At 46.2% G+C, this 13,272-nt stretch overlaps 1 protein-coding gene across 1 annotated transcript in view; it reads left to right on the forward strand.

Annotated features, from left to right (window-relative positions):
* LOC126291537 (melanopsin-like) overlaps window positions 1-13,272 on the forward strand; it is a 254,604-nt gene that overhangs the window by 223,077 nt on the left and 18,255 nt on the right. Inside the window, exon 8 of the mRNA XM_049985038.1 lies at window positions 10,329-10,664. Coding sequence (XP_049840995.1) covers window positions 10,329-10,664 — 336 coding nt within the window. The remainder of the gene's footprint in view (window positions 1-10,328; window positions 10,665-13,272) is intronic.

Raw genomic sequence — 13,272 nt, forward strand, 5'->3', positions numbered from 1 at the left:
GGTCCAGAGACTCATCAAACGGCGGAAACAGGAGTGCTGGGAGAGGTACGTTTCCACCATTGGTTCCCGTACTTCGCCCTCCCAGGTGTGGATGAAGATTCGGCGCATCTTTGGATTGCAGCACTCTACAGGTATGCCAGGGCTTTCCATCAATGGGGCGCTATGCACCGATGCCTATGTAATCGCTGACCTTTCGCTCAGCACTATGTTCGGGCGTCTGCGTCGGGGAATTACCCGCCTGCGTTTCCTGCGCTAAAACGCCAGGAGGAAGACAAACGACTTTCTTTTGCTTCTCCTTACCCTGAGGCGTATAACGCCCCACTTAGTTCGTGGGAACTCCAAAGCACCCTGGCACGGTGCCCCGATACGGCCTCTGGGCAAGATGGCATCCACAATCAGTTGCTCAAACACCTGTACCCAGACTGTCAGCGATGTGTTCTTGCCATCTTCAACTGCATATGGAGCGATGATGTCTTTCCGTCGCAGTGGCGAGAAAGTGCCATCATTCTGGTGCTGAAGCCTGGTAAGGATCCACTTAATGTGGATAGTTATCGGCCCATCAGCTTAACAAAGACTCTGTGCAAGCTACTGGAACGTATGATGAGTCGACGGCTGTGTTGGCTGCTCGAGTCTCGTGGTATTCTAGCTCCGTGCCAGAGCGGTTTCCGTCAGGGCCGTTCCACCGCCGATGCTTTGGTCTTTCTCGAGTCTGCAATCCGCAGTGCTTTTTCCAGGCGCCAACACCTCGTCACCGTCTTTTTCGACCTCTCCAGAGCATATGACACGACGTGGCGGCACCATATTCTCGCCACGTTGCACGGATGGGGTCTCTGGGGCTCTCTCCCCATTTTTATTCAGAATTTTTTGTCTGTTCGGAAATTCCGCGTTTTAATTGGCACATCCGATAGTTCACTTTATATCCAGGAGAACGGCGTTCCACAGGGCTCTGTATTGAGCGTGCCCCTTTTCCTTGTGGCCATTAACGGCCTTGCAGCAGCAGTAGGGTCGTCTGTCTCACCTACGTTATATGCTGACGATTTTTGCATCTTTTTCAGCTCCTCCACCATTGGTGTTGCAGAACGTAGGTTGCAGGGAGCCATACGCAAGGCGCAGGCATGGGCCCTAGCCCATGGGTTTTACTTTTATCCTGTGAATACTTGTGTTATGCACTTTTGTTGGCGTCGAACTGTCCATCCCCAACCTGAGCTTCAGGATGCCATGCTCAGGGTTGTTGACACTTACCGTTTTTTGCGATTGCTGTTCGATGCCCTGCTTACGTGGCTTCCACATATTCGTCAGCTCAGGTGTCAGCATCTGAATGGCCTCCGCTGCCTCAACAACACAACTTGGGGTACAGATCGTAACACGCTGCTGCAGCTCTACAAAGCCCTCGTGCTGTCCCGACTGGATTATGGGAATGTGGCGTATGCGTCCGCATCGCCCTCAGCGTTGCAGCTGCTGGACCCCGTTCACCATTGTGGGGTACGACAGGCGACAGGAGCATTCCGCACCAGCCCTGTTCATAGCCTCCTTGCTGAGGCTGGGGTTCCCCCGCTTCGCATCCGGCGTCAACAACTGTTAGCCAACTATGCTGCCCACGTCCGTTGTTCGCCCCGTCACCCTAACTACCGCTTCCTTTTCGCTAATGCGGCAATCCGTATCCCACACCAGCGGCCACGATCAGGCCATACAATTGGGATCCGTGTTTGGTCGCTCCTTCGCGAACTCGAGTGTTTGCCTCTTTCGTCTGCTTACCAGGTCCGCCCACATAGACCACCTTGGTGTATTCGTCGGCCGCAGCTTCCATTGGAACTTCCCCGATGGCCAAACGATTCGGCTCCTCCTGCAGTCTTGCGCCGCCATTTCCTTGCTCTCCTCGCCGCATACCATGACTCGGAGGCTATCTATACCGATGGCTCGGTGGCTGATGGCCGTGTGGGGGGCGCTTATGCTCGAGCGGACTATGTCGAGCAGCGCTCCTCGCCGGGAGGCTGCAGTGTCTACACCGCACAACTGACAGCCGTTTGTCGTGCCCTTGAGCGTATTCCTACCTGCACTGGAGAGTCCTTCGTCATTTGCAGTGACTCTCTCAGTAGTCTGCAGGCTCTTGGCCAGTGCTACCCACGCCATCCCATTGTTGCTGCCATCCAGGAGGCCATTCACGCTCTTGAACAGCGTGGTCGTCCGGTGGTGTTCATATGGACCCCGGGACACGTTGGGATAGCGGGAAACGAACTCGCCGACGAGTTAGCCAAAGAGGCAACCCGCAAACAGACGCTGGAGATCGGCCTCCCGGCAACTGATCTCCGATTGGTGTTGCACCGTCGTGTCTTTGGGACGTGGGGAGACGAATGGCGCACTCTAATAAGCTGCGGCAAGTAAAGGAGACCACAACTGTGTGGCCTTCCTCCATGCGGGCCTCTCGCAGGGATTCTGTTGTTCTGTGTAGGCTCCGCATTGGTCTCTCTTGGCTGACGCATGGTCATCTGCTGCGTCGCTGTGGTGCAAACATGACGGTGGCCCATCTGTTGTTGGAATGTCCTCTTTTAACCGCTCTCAGGCGAGCTTTTAATCCCCAGGGTGATTTGTCATCTCTCTTAGGTGACAATGTCTCTATGGCAGATCGTGTTTTAGGTTTTTTAGGTCTCTCTAATTTTATTGCGTCGCCCTCTGTTGTGCTGTATATTTTACTTAGTTTTGTGTTGTAATTGGACTGCACCCTAATTTATTAATCTGGAGGTTTTAACTTGTTGCAGAGTGGCTGTTGTAATTGGACTGCACCCTAATTTATTAATCTGGAGGTTTTAACTTGTTGCAGAGTGGCTGGATCATCCTTTTATTTTCGTGATCAGCCAGCCACGGTCCTCTGCTGTGCAGTTTTAATTCCTTCTGCCTTTCTTCTATATGTTGTTTTTGTTGCTGTGCTCAGTGTTCCATGTTGTCTTACCATTCACCTTTGGGCTTTTCTTCCCCCGGAATTTTTATTTTAGTGCTTCGCATGACTGCAGGATGGTTTCAATATGTTCCTTGTTTTTGTGAAACAAGGGACCGATGACCTTTGCAGTTTGGTCCCTTTAATCATTAAACAAACCAACCAACCAAGAACAGCTAAGATCACCATTTTGACGTGCGAATTTGCAGTTCAGGTGCATCTGACAGTCACGAGAGCGGTCCTGCTGTCTTACGAAATACCACAACTCCAGTGTGTCTGGCATGCAGACAGCTTGTCTGTTGGGCACCGTCTCCACACAGGAGACGATTCAAAAATGGTTCAAGTGGCTCTGAGCACTATGGGACTCAACTGCTGTGGTCATTAGTCCCCTAGAACTTAGAACTACTTAAACCTAACTAACCTAAGGACCTCACACACATCCATGCCCGAGGCAGGATTCGAACCTGCGACTGTAGCAGTCGCACGGTTCCGGACTGCGCGCCTAGAACCGCGAGGCCACCGAGGCCGGCCAGGAGACGGTGCCCAACCTCGTACTAATGAGTGGGCTCACACTGCCGAGATCCTTGTCTACATCCACATCTACATCTACATCTACATTTATACTCCGCAAGCCACCCAACGATGTGTGGCGGAGGGCACTTCACGTGCTACTGTCGTTACCTCCCTTTCCTGTTCCACTCGCGTATGGTTCGCGGGAAGAATGACTGCCGGAAAGCCTCCGTGCGCGCTCGAATCTCTCTAATTTTACATTCGTGATCTCCACGGGAGGTATAAGTAGGGGGAAGCAGTATATTCGATACCTCATCCAGAAACGCACCCTCTCGAAACCTGGCGAGCAAGCTACACCGCGATGCAGAGCGCCTCTCTTGCAGAGTCTGCCACTTGAGTTTGCTAAGACGAAACGCGCCGCTCTTCTTCGGATCTTCTCTATCTCCTCCGTCAACCCGATCTGGTACGGATCCCACACTGGTGAACAATACTCAAGTATAGGTCGAACAACTATTTTGTAAGCCATCTCTTGTTGATGGACTACGTTTTCTAAGGACTCTCCCAATGGGTCTCAACCTGGCACTCGCCTTACCAACAATTAATTTTATATAATCATTCCACTTCAAATCCTTCCGCACGCGTACTCCCAGATATTTTACAGAAGTAACTGCTACCAGTGTTGGTTCCGCTAACATATAATCATACAATAAAGGAGCCTTCTTTCTATGTATTCGCAATACATTACGTTTGTCTATGTTAAGGGTCAGTTGCCACTCCCTGCACCAAGTGCCTATCCGCTGCAGATCTTCCGGCATTTCGCTGCAATTTTCTAATGCTGCAACTTCTCTGTATACTACAGCATCATCCGCGAAAAGCCGCATGGAACTTCCGATGCTATCTACTAGGTTATTTATATATATTGTGAAAAGCAGTGGTCCCATGACACTCCCCTGTGGTACGCCAGAGGCTACTTTAACGTCTGTAGACGTCTCTCCATTGAGAACAACATGCTGTGTTCTGTTTGCTAAAAATTCTTCAATCCATCCACACAGCTGGTCTGATATTCTGTAGGCTCTTACTTTGTTTATCAGACGACAGTGCGGAACTGTATCGAACGCCTTCCGGAAGTCAAGGAAAATGGCATTTACATGTGAGCCAGTATCTAATATTTTCTGGGTCTCATGAACAAAGAAAGCGAGTTGGGTCTCACACAATCGCTGTTTCCGGAATCCACGTTGATTCCTACAGAGTAGATTCTGGGTTTCCAGAAATGACATGATACGCGAGCAGAAAACATGTTCTAAAATTCTGCAACAGAGATACACGCCTATACTTTTCCGCATCTGCTCGACGACCCTTCTTGAAGACTGGGACTACCTGTGCTCTTTTCGAATCATTTTGAACCTTCCGTTTCTCTAGAGACTTGTGGTACACGGCTGTTAGAAGGGGGGCAAGTTCTTTCGCGTAGTCTGTGTAGAGTCGAATTGGTATCCCGTCACGTCCAGTGGACTTTCCTCTGTTGACTGATTTCAGTTGCTTTTCTACTCCTTGGATACTTATTTCGATGTGTGGCAGCCATTTTCTCGTTCGTGCGAGGATTTAGAGAAGGAACTGCAGTGCGGTCTTCCTCTGTGAAACGGCTCTGGAAAAAGGTGTTTAGTATTTCAGCCTTACGCCTGTCACTCTCTGTTTCAATGCCATCATCATCCCATCGTTTCACCCCTCCTACGGCGCGCTTCACCTGTTTGCTGTTCCCGCGACCGCTGCGCCCCTTGCCGCAGTATACCGGGCTGCGCCATCAGCAACGCCGCGCGAGCTGGCAGCTTCGGTCCCTGGCGCCCCGGCCTTCTGGCTGCAGTTCCAGACCGGGCGAAGCGGCCGCCCTTCCAGCAGCCGGCGGTCCTTCCGTCCCCCTAGCGCCCTGGACGACCCCAACGGGGCCCGCGAGTGAAACGCGTCGTCGCCGCGACTCACAAACTGAGGCGCCGCCGTAATTAAGCGCCCGCCTTTCCGACGCGCCCGCGCCTCCACTGACACTCGTTGGCGGGAAATTACCTCCGGTCCGCTCCAGCGCCCGCCGCTGGAGGCCGCGGGGAGCGCGCCACTGGACCGGCCCGCCACACACGTCGCGCCGAAGCAAACTGCCGCCCGCTCTGCTCCCCGTAACATCTCTGGCCCTCGGATCCACCGGTTTATTTCCACAAATTACACCCGAAATGAGCGAGAGTAGCGTCAGAGGCTGACGCGGCAGCAGCAGGCAGAAAACGGGAACATCGTGTTTCAGATTCCATGTTTACAGAACTGTTCACGCAGGTGTATCGTACAGACATACTGCTGTGCCACCGTCGCCCAGGTCGCCGTATGGAAGACACAGAAGTAGGCGTCCCTGCCGCTCAGATACAGCTAAAACAGCCGAAAACAAATAAGCTGGCGGGTTCTAACAACCCTATCACAACAAAGGTCAAAATTTAATAATGATTCTGATGTTTCTCATGCTGCTAAATACTGCATTTTCGGGCAACAACAATTATGTGGCAGGTGTCATTAGAGCACAGTTAATAAAGTCATTTCATGTAATAATGAATAAACTAGGCACTCATCTTTTCGTGTTTCCCACGCTGGTCTCGTTGTAAAATCATGGCTCAGTCGTCGAAAATCTAAGTGGTGATGATTCCAAGCTCGGATGCAAAGAGGCCTAGGTTTTATTCTGCTTTATTCAAAAGTTTTGTAGATGTCTTTCACAAACCATTCTTGAAGATTAAAGCTTTCAAAGTTAGCACAATGGTGATATAAAAAAATAATATAAAAAATAATCAGCACTCCGAATTTAAGCTACACTTCCTTTTTATTGCTTTTGTTGCAATATCACGTAACGTACAAAACATCACTTCACAATACAAAACATACTTGAGAACATCTTCCTCACTTTAAAGTTCACATTTTATACGCTGACTACGATATGCGTCTTTCCAACACGACGTCCAACACCTGACTTTCTCAAGGTCCGACTCTCTAACAGCTAACTAATAATCGCTTACGCGCCCAAAAATCAGAGTTACAAGTACGTCAAAGATCATAATGACATAAGAAAGAATACACATAATAATAATATCATTGTAATACAAACATATTGATGTATCAAAGTACCTCTACATTAATGAAATCAAATCTGAATGTTGTCTCAGAAATATGCCAACTACTCTACAGAAACACAGCAGAATACTGCTGGTATCGAGAGGTTGAGGTGAGCTGCCGTAATGGTTACGTAATTCAAGTAACATTACAAGGTCCGCACGGAATCCCAGTTCGATTTTATACAGGAAGTCCTGTATGGCGCTGATCTATTATCTACCGCTTATTCTGAATATCTCGCCCGACGCAAATTCCTAACCGACTGAACAAAAGTGCAAGAAAGTTCAGTATATAAAAAGGATAAAAGAAAGAAACCGAAAATTACAAACCATTCTCCTTATCATAGGTTTCCCGCCGAATTCCTGAGTACCTTATGACTTCGAATATTACTTGAGACGGAAAACCTCCTGTCCACAAATCAGCACAGATTCAGAAAGCTTCGCTCGCGCGAAACTCAACTATCCCTTTTCGCGTATGATACAATTTAAACCTTGGATGATGGGAAAGAGGCAGATTCCATATTCCTAGATTTCCGGAAAGCGTTTGACACAGCGCCCCGCTGTAGGCTGTTAAGGGAACTCCGAACATACGGAATACGATCTCATATATGTGAGTGACCCGAAGACTTCTTCAATAGAACCACCCAGTGCGTGCGTTGTCCTGGCGTCGAATGTTCGTTAGAGACAGAGGTATTGTCGTAAGTGCTCCAGAAGAGTGTTACAGAGCCTTTTCTTGCTCTCTGTATATATAAACGATATGATGGATGGTGTGACTGTTTTCGATGACGCTGTAGAGTACGGCAGAGTGTCATCGCTGAGTGACTTCACCGTAGGAGGAAGCAGGATGAGTTGGTGTGACGAATAGCAGCTCGCTCTAAATCAAGAAAAATGTAAATAAATGTGCAACAGTAGGAAAAATAATTCTGCGGTGTTCTAATACAGTATTACTGGTGTTCTGCGGAACACTCATGTCGCTTAAATACCTAGGTGTAACATTGTAACGCGATATGAAACGAAAATAGCGCGTAAGGTTGGTTGTAGGAAAGACGAATGGTCGGCTCTGATTTACTGGGATAACTTTGGAAAAGTGTGGTTCGCCTCTAAAGGAGACCGTATACAGAACAACGGTTCGACCCATTCTTGAATACTGTTAGAGTGTTTGGGCTCTCCAGCAGGTCAAATTAAAGGAAGACATTGTAGCAGTTGAGAGGGGTGCTGGTAGGTTCCATCCACACGCCAGTGTTACTGAGGTGCTTTGTAAACTGAAATGGTAATCACCGAAGGGAAGACGACGGTTCTCTCGCAAGACACTGCTGAGAAAAAGGTAGGCGAACGGCACTCGCAGCCGACTGCAGAACGATCCTGCTGATGGCAGTGTTGATCTCACGTAATGGGTGCCAACGTGAGCTGAGAGACATTTGGGTTCGTACATTTGGGTTCGTACGGAGGTCCATTAGTGAGTGCACCAGGGAGCGAACTACACTACTGGCCATTAAATTCACATAAGGTTGGCACTGGTGGCGACACCTACAACGTGCTGACATGAGGAAAGTTTGTAACCGATTTCTCATACACAAACAACAGTTGACCGGCGTTGGCTGGTGAAACGTTGTTGTGATGCCTCGTGTAAGGAGGAGAAATGGGTACCATCACGTTTCCCACTTTGATAAAGGTCGGATTGTAGCCTATTTCTCATACACAAACAGCAGTTGACCGGCGTTGCCTGGTGAAACGTTGTTGTGATGCCTTGTGTAAGGAGGAGAAATGGGTACCACCACGTTTCCCACTTTGATAAAGGTCGGATTGTAGCCTATCGCGATTGCGGTTTATCGTATAGCGACATTGCTGCTCGCGTTGGTGGAGATCCAATGACTGTTACCAGAATAAGGAATCGGTGGGTTCAGGAGGGTAATACGGAACGCCGTGCTGGATCCCAACGACCTTGTATGACTAACAGTCGAGGTTTATCATCTGCATTTCTTCTTGGTGTAGCCGTTTTAATGACCAGTCTTGTATTTCTGTAGCCCAACTGTAACAGAGAAACAATAATATTGGCCAGTAGTGCGGAGAGCCCTCACATGTTGCTAGAACAGGGGCACAGTCAAAAGGGCTCGACAGTTGCCGAAGAACTTGATCAGAGAGCCAATATTAGGAATGAAAGCTCCTAAGCACTGACACAGTGACACCCGCAGCGCCCAGCTGTCCCACGCATCCCACTGTTCGCTGGCCGAGGCCCCACTGTTCTGCCCGGCTGGACCGCTGGCGAGCGCCACGCTCGTCCCACGGGACTCCCCACGTCAACCCAAGACGGGACGAACTACGTGTTGGCCAGCGGCGGCAGCACTCAACTGTTCGGGAATCTGAACGTGCCAAATTCGTGGCGTAAGGAAGTGACGTCTCTACTGGATATGAGTGGAGAAGCTTCCATGATCATCACGATGGCCGCATGTCCAGTCTGTAAACCACAGTTTAACGGAGACCAAAAGTTGCTCACTGCACGGTGGCACTAACCACCTGTCTTACAAAGAGCTTCTTCACACTCTTCTGTACGTTTGCTGTATAGTTTGTGCCTTAAGTTCAGTGATGTGGTGAGATGCTTCGAAGTCAAGGATAACTAAGTGCCCGTTGTGTGTCACGTTATTTGTAAATTATTTTACGAACTCGTTTCGTGGGGAGTCTTTGTGCTTTTGTATCCATAGAGGGGTCAATGAGTTTCCATACTGCTGAAGATCAACCACATTCTGCATTACGTTCGTAAGACGTCCATCTTATTGTTCCTCTGTATTTCTGGATTGTCGAGAGAATATAGCACACTTGAACAGATGAGATTATGATAAGAATCTCGTTCAGTGCAAACGGCCTAATGGACGGGAGACCTCGTGCTGGGGCCACTAGCACTGCACTAAACTATCACGTGTTGTGAGGGCCCAAGAGTGAACTGTTGGCCTAGGCAAGCTGGAGCACAGCGCTTTGCTGATAACTTGACTTCGAGCAAGGGCTGTGAAGTCCACGATTGGATCCTTGACGCTGCACGGCGCTGATTTGCTGGTGTGCCTCATCTGCCGGTGTCGTCACTCCAATGTGGGACGGGTGTCCTCTGCCCACAGCTCCACCTTCCCGGCCGTTGTGAGCTTTGTGAACCCCAGAGCCAATATTTGTCACCCATGAAACTCCTCAATTGGCCTCACCAGATTGCGTGTACATTCCCCATTCTAATAATGAGCTTTACTAAAAGCGCCTTTTCAGGTAATGTCAACATGCTCCGATTGCTGGCGCATCTGATTCTCTCTCTCATTACAGCTCCTTTTATACGCGATTGTCATGCGCAGTCACTGACGTTTCGCTGTCCACGCCATCTGTCGGACATTTTGTGAACTTTGTTTTTTTTTTTTGTTCTAATAAAACCCCATGTCATTGCAAGCATGTGTGTCAATTTTTACCTCTCTATCTACATTATTCCGTGGTTTCTTAAGTTGCTGACTTTTTGATCCCTCAGTATGTTGTGACTGTTTGGGGAATTAGATGGCTCATGCAAAAAGAATGTTGCTGAAACTGTGAGTGTATTGTGGTGGATAGAGTAGTAAGGAAGCTCAGAGAGCATGTTTGCATGTTCTTGTTCTTGTTACACACGAATGACACGTGCCTTAGACTTCAGTGTCTCGACCACCCCGGCCTCGCCTCATACAAAAGGGGCCGTTCCTGGGAGTGGCGGGTGTTGTGAGTGTGCGTGTGTGTGTGTGTGCGGCGGCCCGCAGTTCCGGTCCGCTTGGCGGCGGCTGCTGGGGGAGCGCGCGCCCGCGCCGGGGGCGCCGTCGGCCGAGGCGGGCCAGGAGGTGACGTTCGTCAGCCCGACGCGCGGCTGCTCGCACAGCGGGCTGGCCGCCGCGGGCGTCGGCGCCACCACGACGCTGCTGGCCGTGTCGGCCGCCGCCTCCTCCACGCTGCTGCTGCACCAGGACGCGCTCGCCCAGCACCACCTGCTCCTCCACCAGCAGAAGGCCGCCGCCGCCGCCGCCGCCGCCTCCGGCCTGCCGCTGCCGCCGCCGCCCGCCGCGGCCAGCCACGTCCACGCCAGGGCCGAGTCCGGCAAGGTGTGTGCTCTCTGGGACGTCCGTGTCACCACCGAAAAGAATGTAGTAGTCTAACGGGCGCCGATGTTACGTGGTCGGCAACACGTTCCTTCTTTCCTCAGGCTATGGAGATAAATTACACAAACAAATTCATTCCGGTTTATGCCTCCGGCTCTTCCCCGGCCACGTTACGAGCGCCGTACTGGAACAACTCAGATTTCGTACGCAAACGGTGTAGCTATTGAGCTTCACACACGAGATGATTTATAAAGTGGACTATACATCTTACAACATAGAGCACAAGAACATTGACTCGCAATGCCTCCACTTGAATAACAAATAATAGTATATCTGGGGAAAAAATAATAATATCTAAAACTGAGATAAACAGCAAAATATGTCCATTTTTGAATATCTTGAATACGAATACCCCTAACAACATATAATGACAAAGAGAAGTTTGCAAATTTAAACATATAAATGGAACAATCCATAGAACTTTCAGATATAAAGACAGACAAGAGCTGAAGGTGTAGCTTTATAAATCAACAGAACTACCCATCATATTATGGTTGCATATAGGGAGAAGCAGCTGGAATCAGCTGATAATCATTGAAATTCATGGTCAAAACCTTAAGTTGTCGTTTATTTTGCACGGCACTACTAGTTTCGGTCATTTTCATGTGGAAACTCAATAACTTTGACTGTCAATGTCAATATGCCTTCTGGTGACAATTGCTCAGTACAAATATATATATATATATATATATATATATATATATATATATATATATATATATATATATTGTTTATCATATACTTTTTTCTTTAAGATTATGTTAATCATTCCAGTATTGAGTTAAAGCTGTTTTACTGACATAACTGTTCAACTATGATGAAATACTTGTATATTCAGATTTTGTAACATTCTTTTTCTAGGTACTGATTAGTAACAGCATCATAACCCTTTATTGTATCAGTTATATCCCCAATTCTTCTATATCTAAAATCAATATATCCTTCAGGTAGCTTAAAAATGAAAAGTAATTCTTTAAGGAATTGTTTAATTCAACTTTCTGTTTTTGCTTCATATTGATCTTCTATGGTTTCTAAATTCATCTGACAGTTAATTGTATGACCTTCAGACTGCACCTTATTTACATAAGTGTCCATTTAATAAATTTAAATTATCATTAAACTTATAATTCATACACAATAGTTTCAAAACAGATAAACACAAATATCCACAATTTACATCACTGAATTTTTTTATTCTTTTGATACTGTAGTAAAGATCAATATTTCTCATATAGTTAACTAGTTACTTTAGAAAATTTCCTCTACATGAATGAAAAACAAATTTTATTTTTTCATTTTTATAACAAATCCAATCAGTTCCAACATTATCAGAAGAATCTAAATTTATTTTTCCACATTCTAAATTTTTTGGTTCATTGGGTAATTAATCAATTATAAAACGCCACAAACATCGTTAATTTTCAGTTGTTTAACTAATTCTTCTATGTCAAAATCATATAAGGGTTTATTAAATTTATTGATTATTTCTTTGAAATTCGTTTCACTCCTTTTCATGTCTTTCCAATTCCAAATTATATCTTTTTTGTAACTAATAACTGCATTTGCAGTTGCTGTAGTTTCACTTTCAAGTGAACCAATTGCTGCTAAATAAGGTAATGCAATTAATGATAATGGTAAAAATCCAATTTCATATTTTTTCTTTTTGTTTTTTGTATATTCAACAACCTTTTTCACAACATGAGTAGTTAATGAAGCAATTTCCATCAGTTTTTCTCATCAGTTAAAAATTGTTCAAAAAAATTTAATTGCCCATTATTGAGTTTAAATTTAATTGATTTTGGTTTAGTTTTGCCACTGGCAAAAAAGTATAATTAATTGATAAGTTAGCAATTTATACAGATAAAGAATTTTATAAACACTATCCATTTTTATCAAGCCACAGGCTTAAGTCTGCTTCAGCACGTGCAGCATTTATACCCATTCCTCATTTCTGTTTCCCATACATAATTCCTCTAAAAGCAGCTGCTGCTATTTTTTCACTCAATGATGCATCACTAGCATGCATTCTTTCTTTTGCAGCTATTTGAATTTTCTTATCAGCTTCATACCTTTCTTCTAATTATTTCTTTACATGCTTCATTGTCTGGATTAATTCCTTAATCTCCTCTACCTAATTTTTCTTCTAATTTGGTTTCAGGCCACATAATCAATTGCCTGAAATATGCATTCGAATGGCGATTTTTAAACAAAGTATTAACTAAACTTTAATACATAACTCAAAAATCTGATTAAAAAGGAATTCCTTCGTGACCATTAATAATAAAATCACTAAATTTCTTAATTAACATTTGTGTTATTCCAAATTTTTCGTTACAATTATGTTTATTTCCTGATAATTCTTCACCATGAATAACTGCTAATCTATCAATTAATTTTTGAACATCATCTATCCAAACATATTCAACCGGTATTTCTGAATAGTTCTTTACTAAACCTTCACCACCTTTTGCTAATGAACCATCAAGATTGTTATTACATTTATTTCCTCTACTTCATTTTATTTTATTTGAATTACTTTCATTGTATACAG

The sequence above is a fragment of the Schistocerca gregaria genome, chromosome 9 (genome assembly GCF_023897955.1).
Source record: "Schistocerca gregaria isolate iqSchGreg1 chromosome 9, iqSchGreg1.2, whole genome shotgun sequence".
NCBI lineage: Eukaryota > Metazoa > Arthropoda > Insecta > Orthoptera > Acrididae > Schistocerca > Schistocerca gregaria.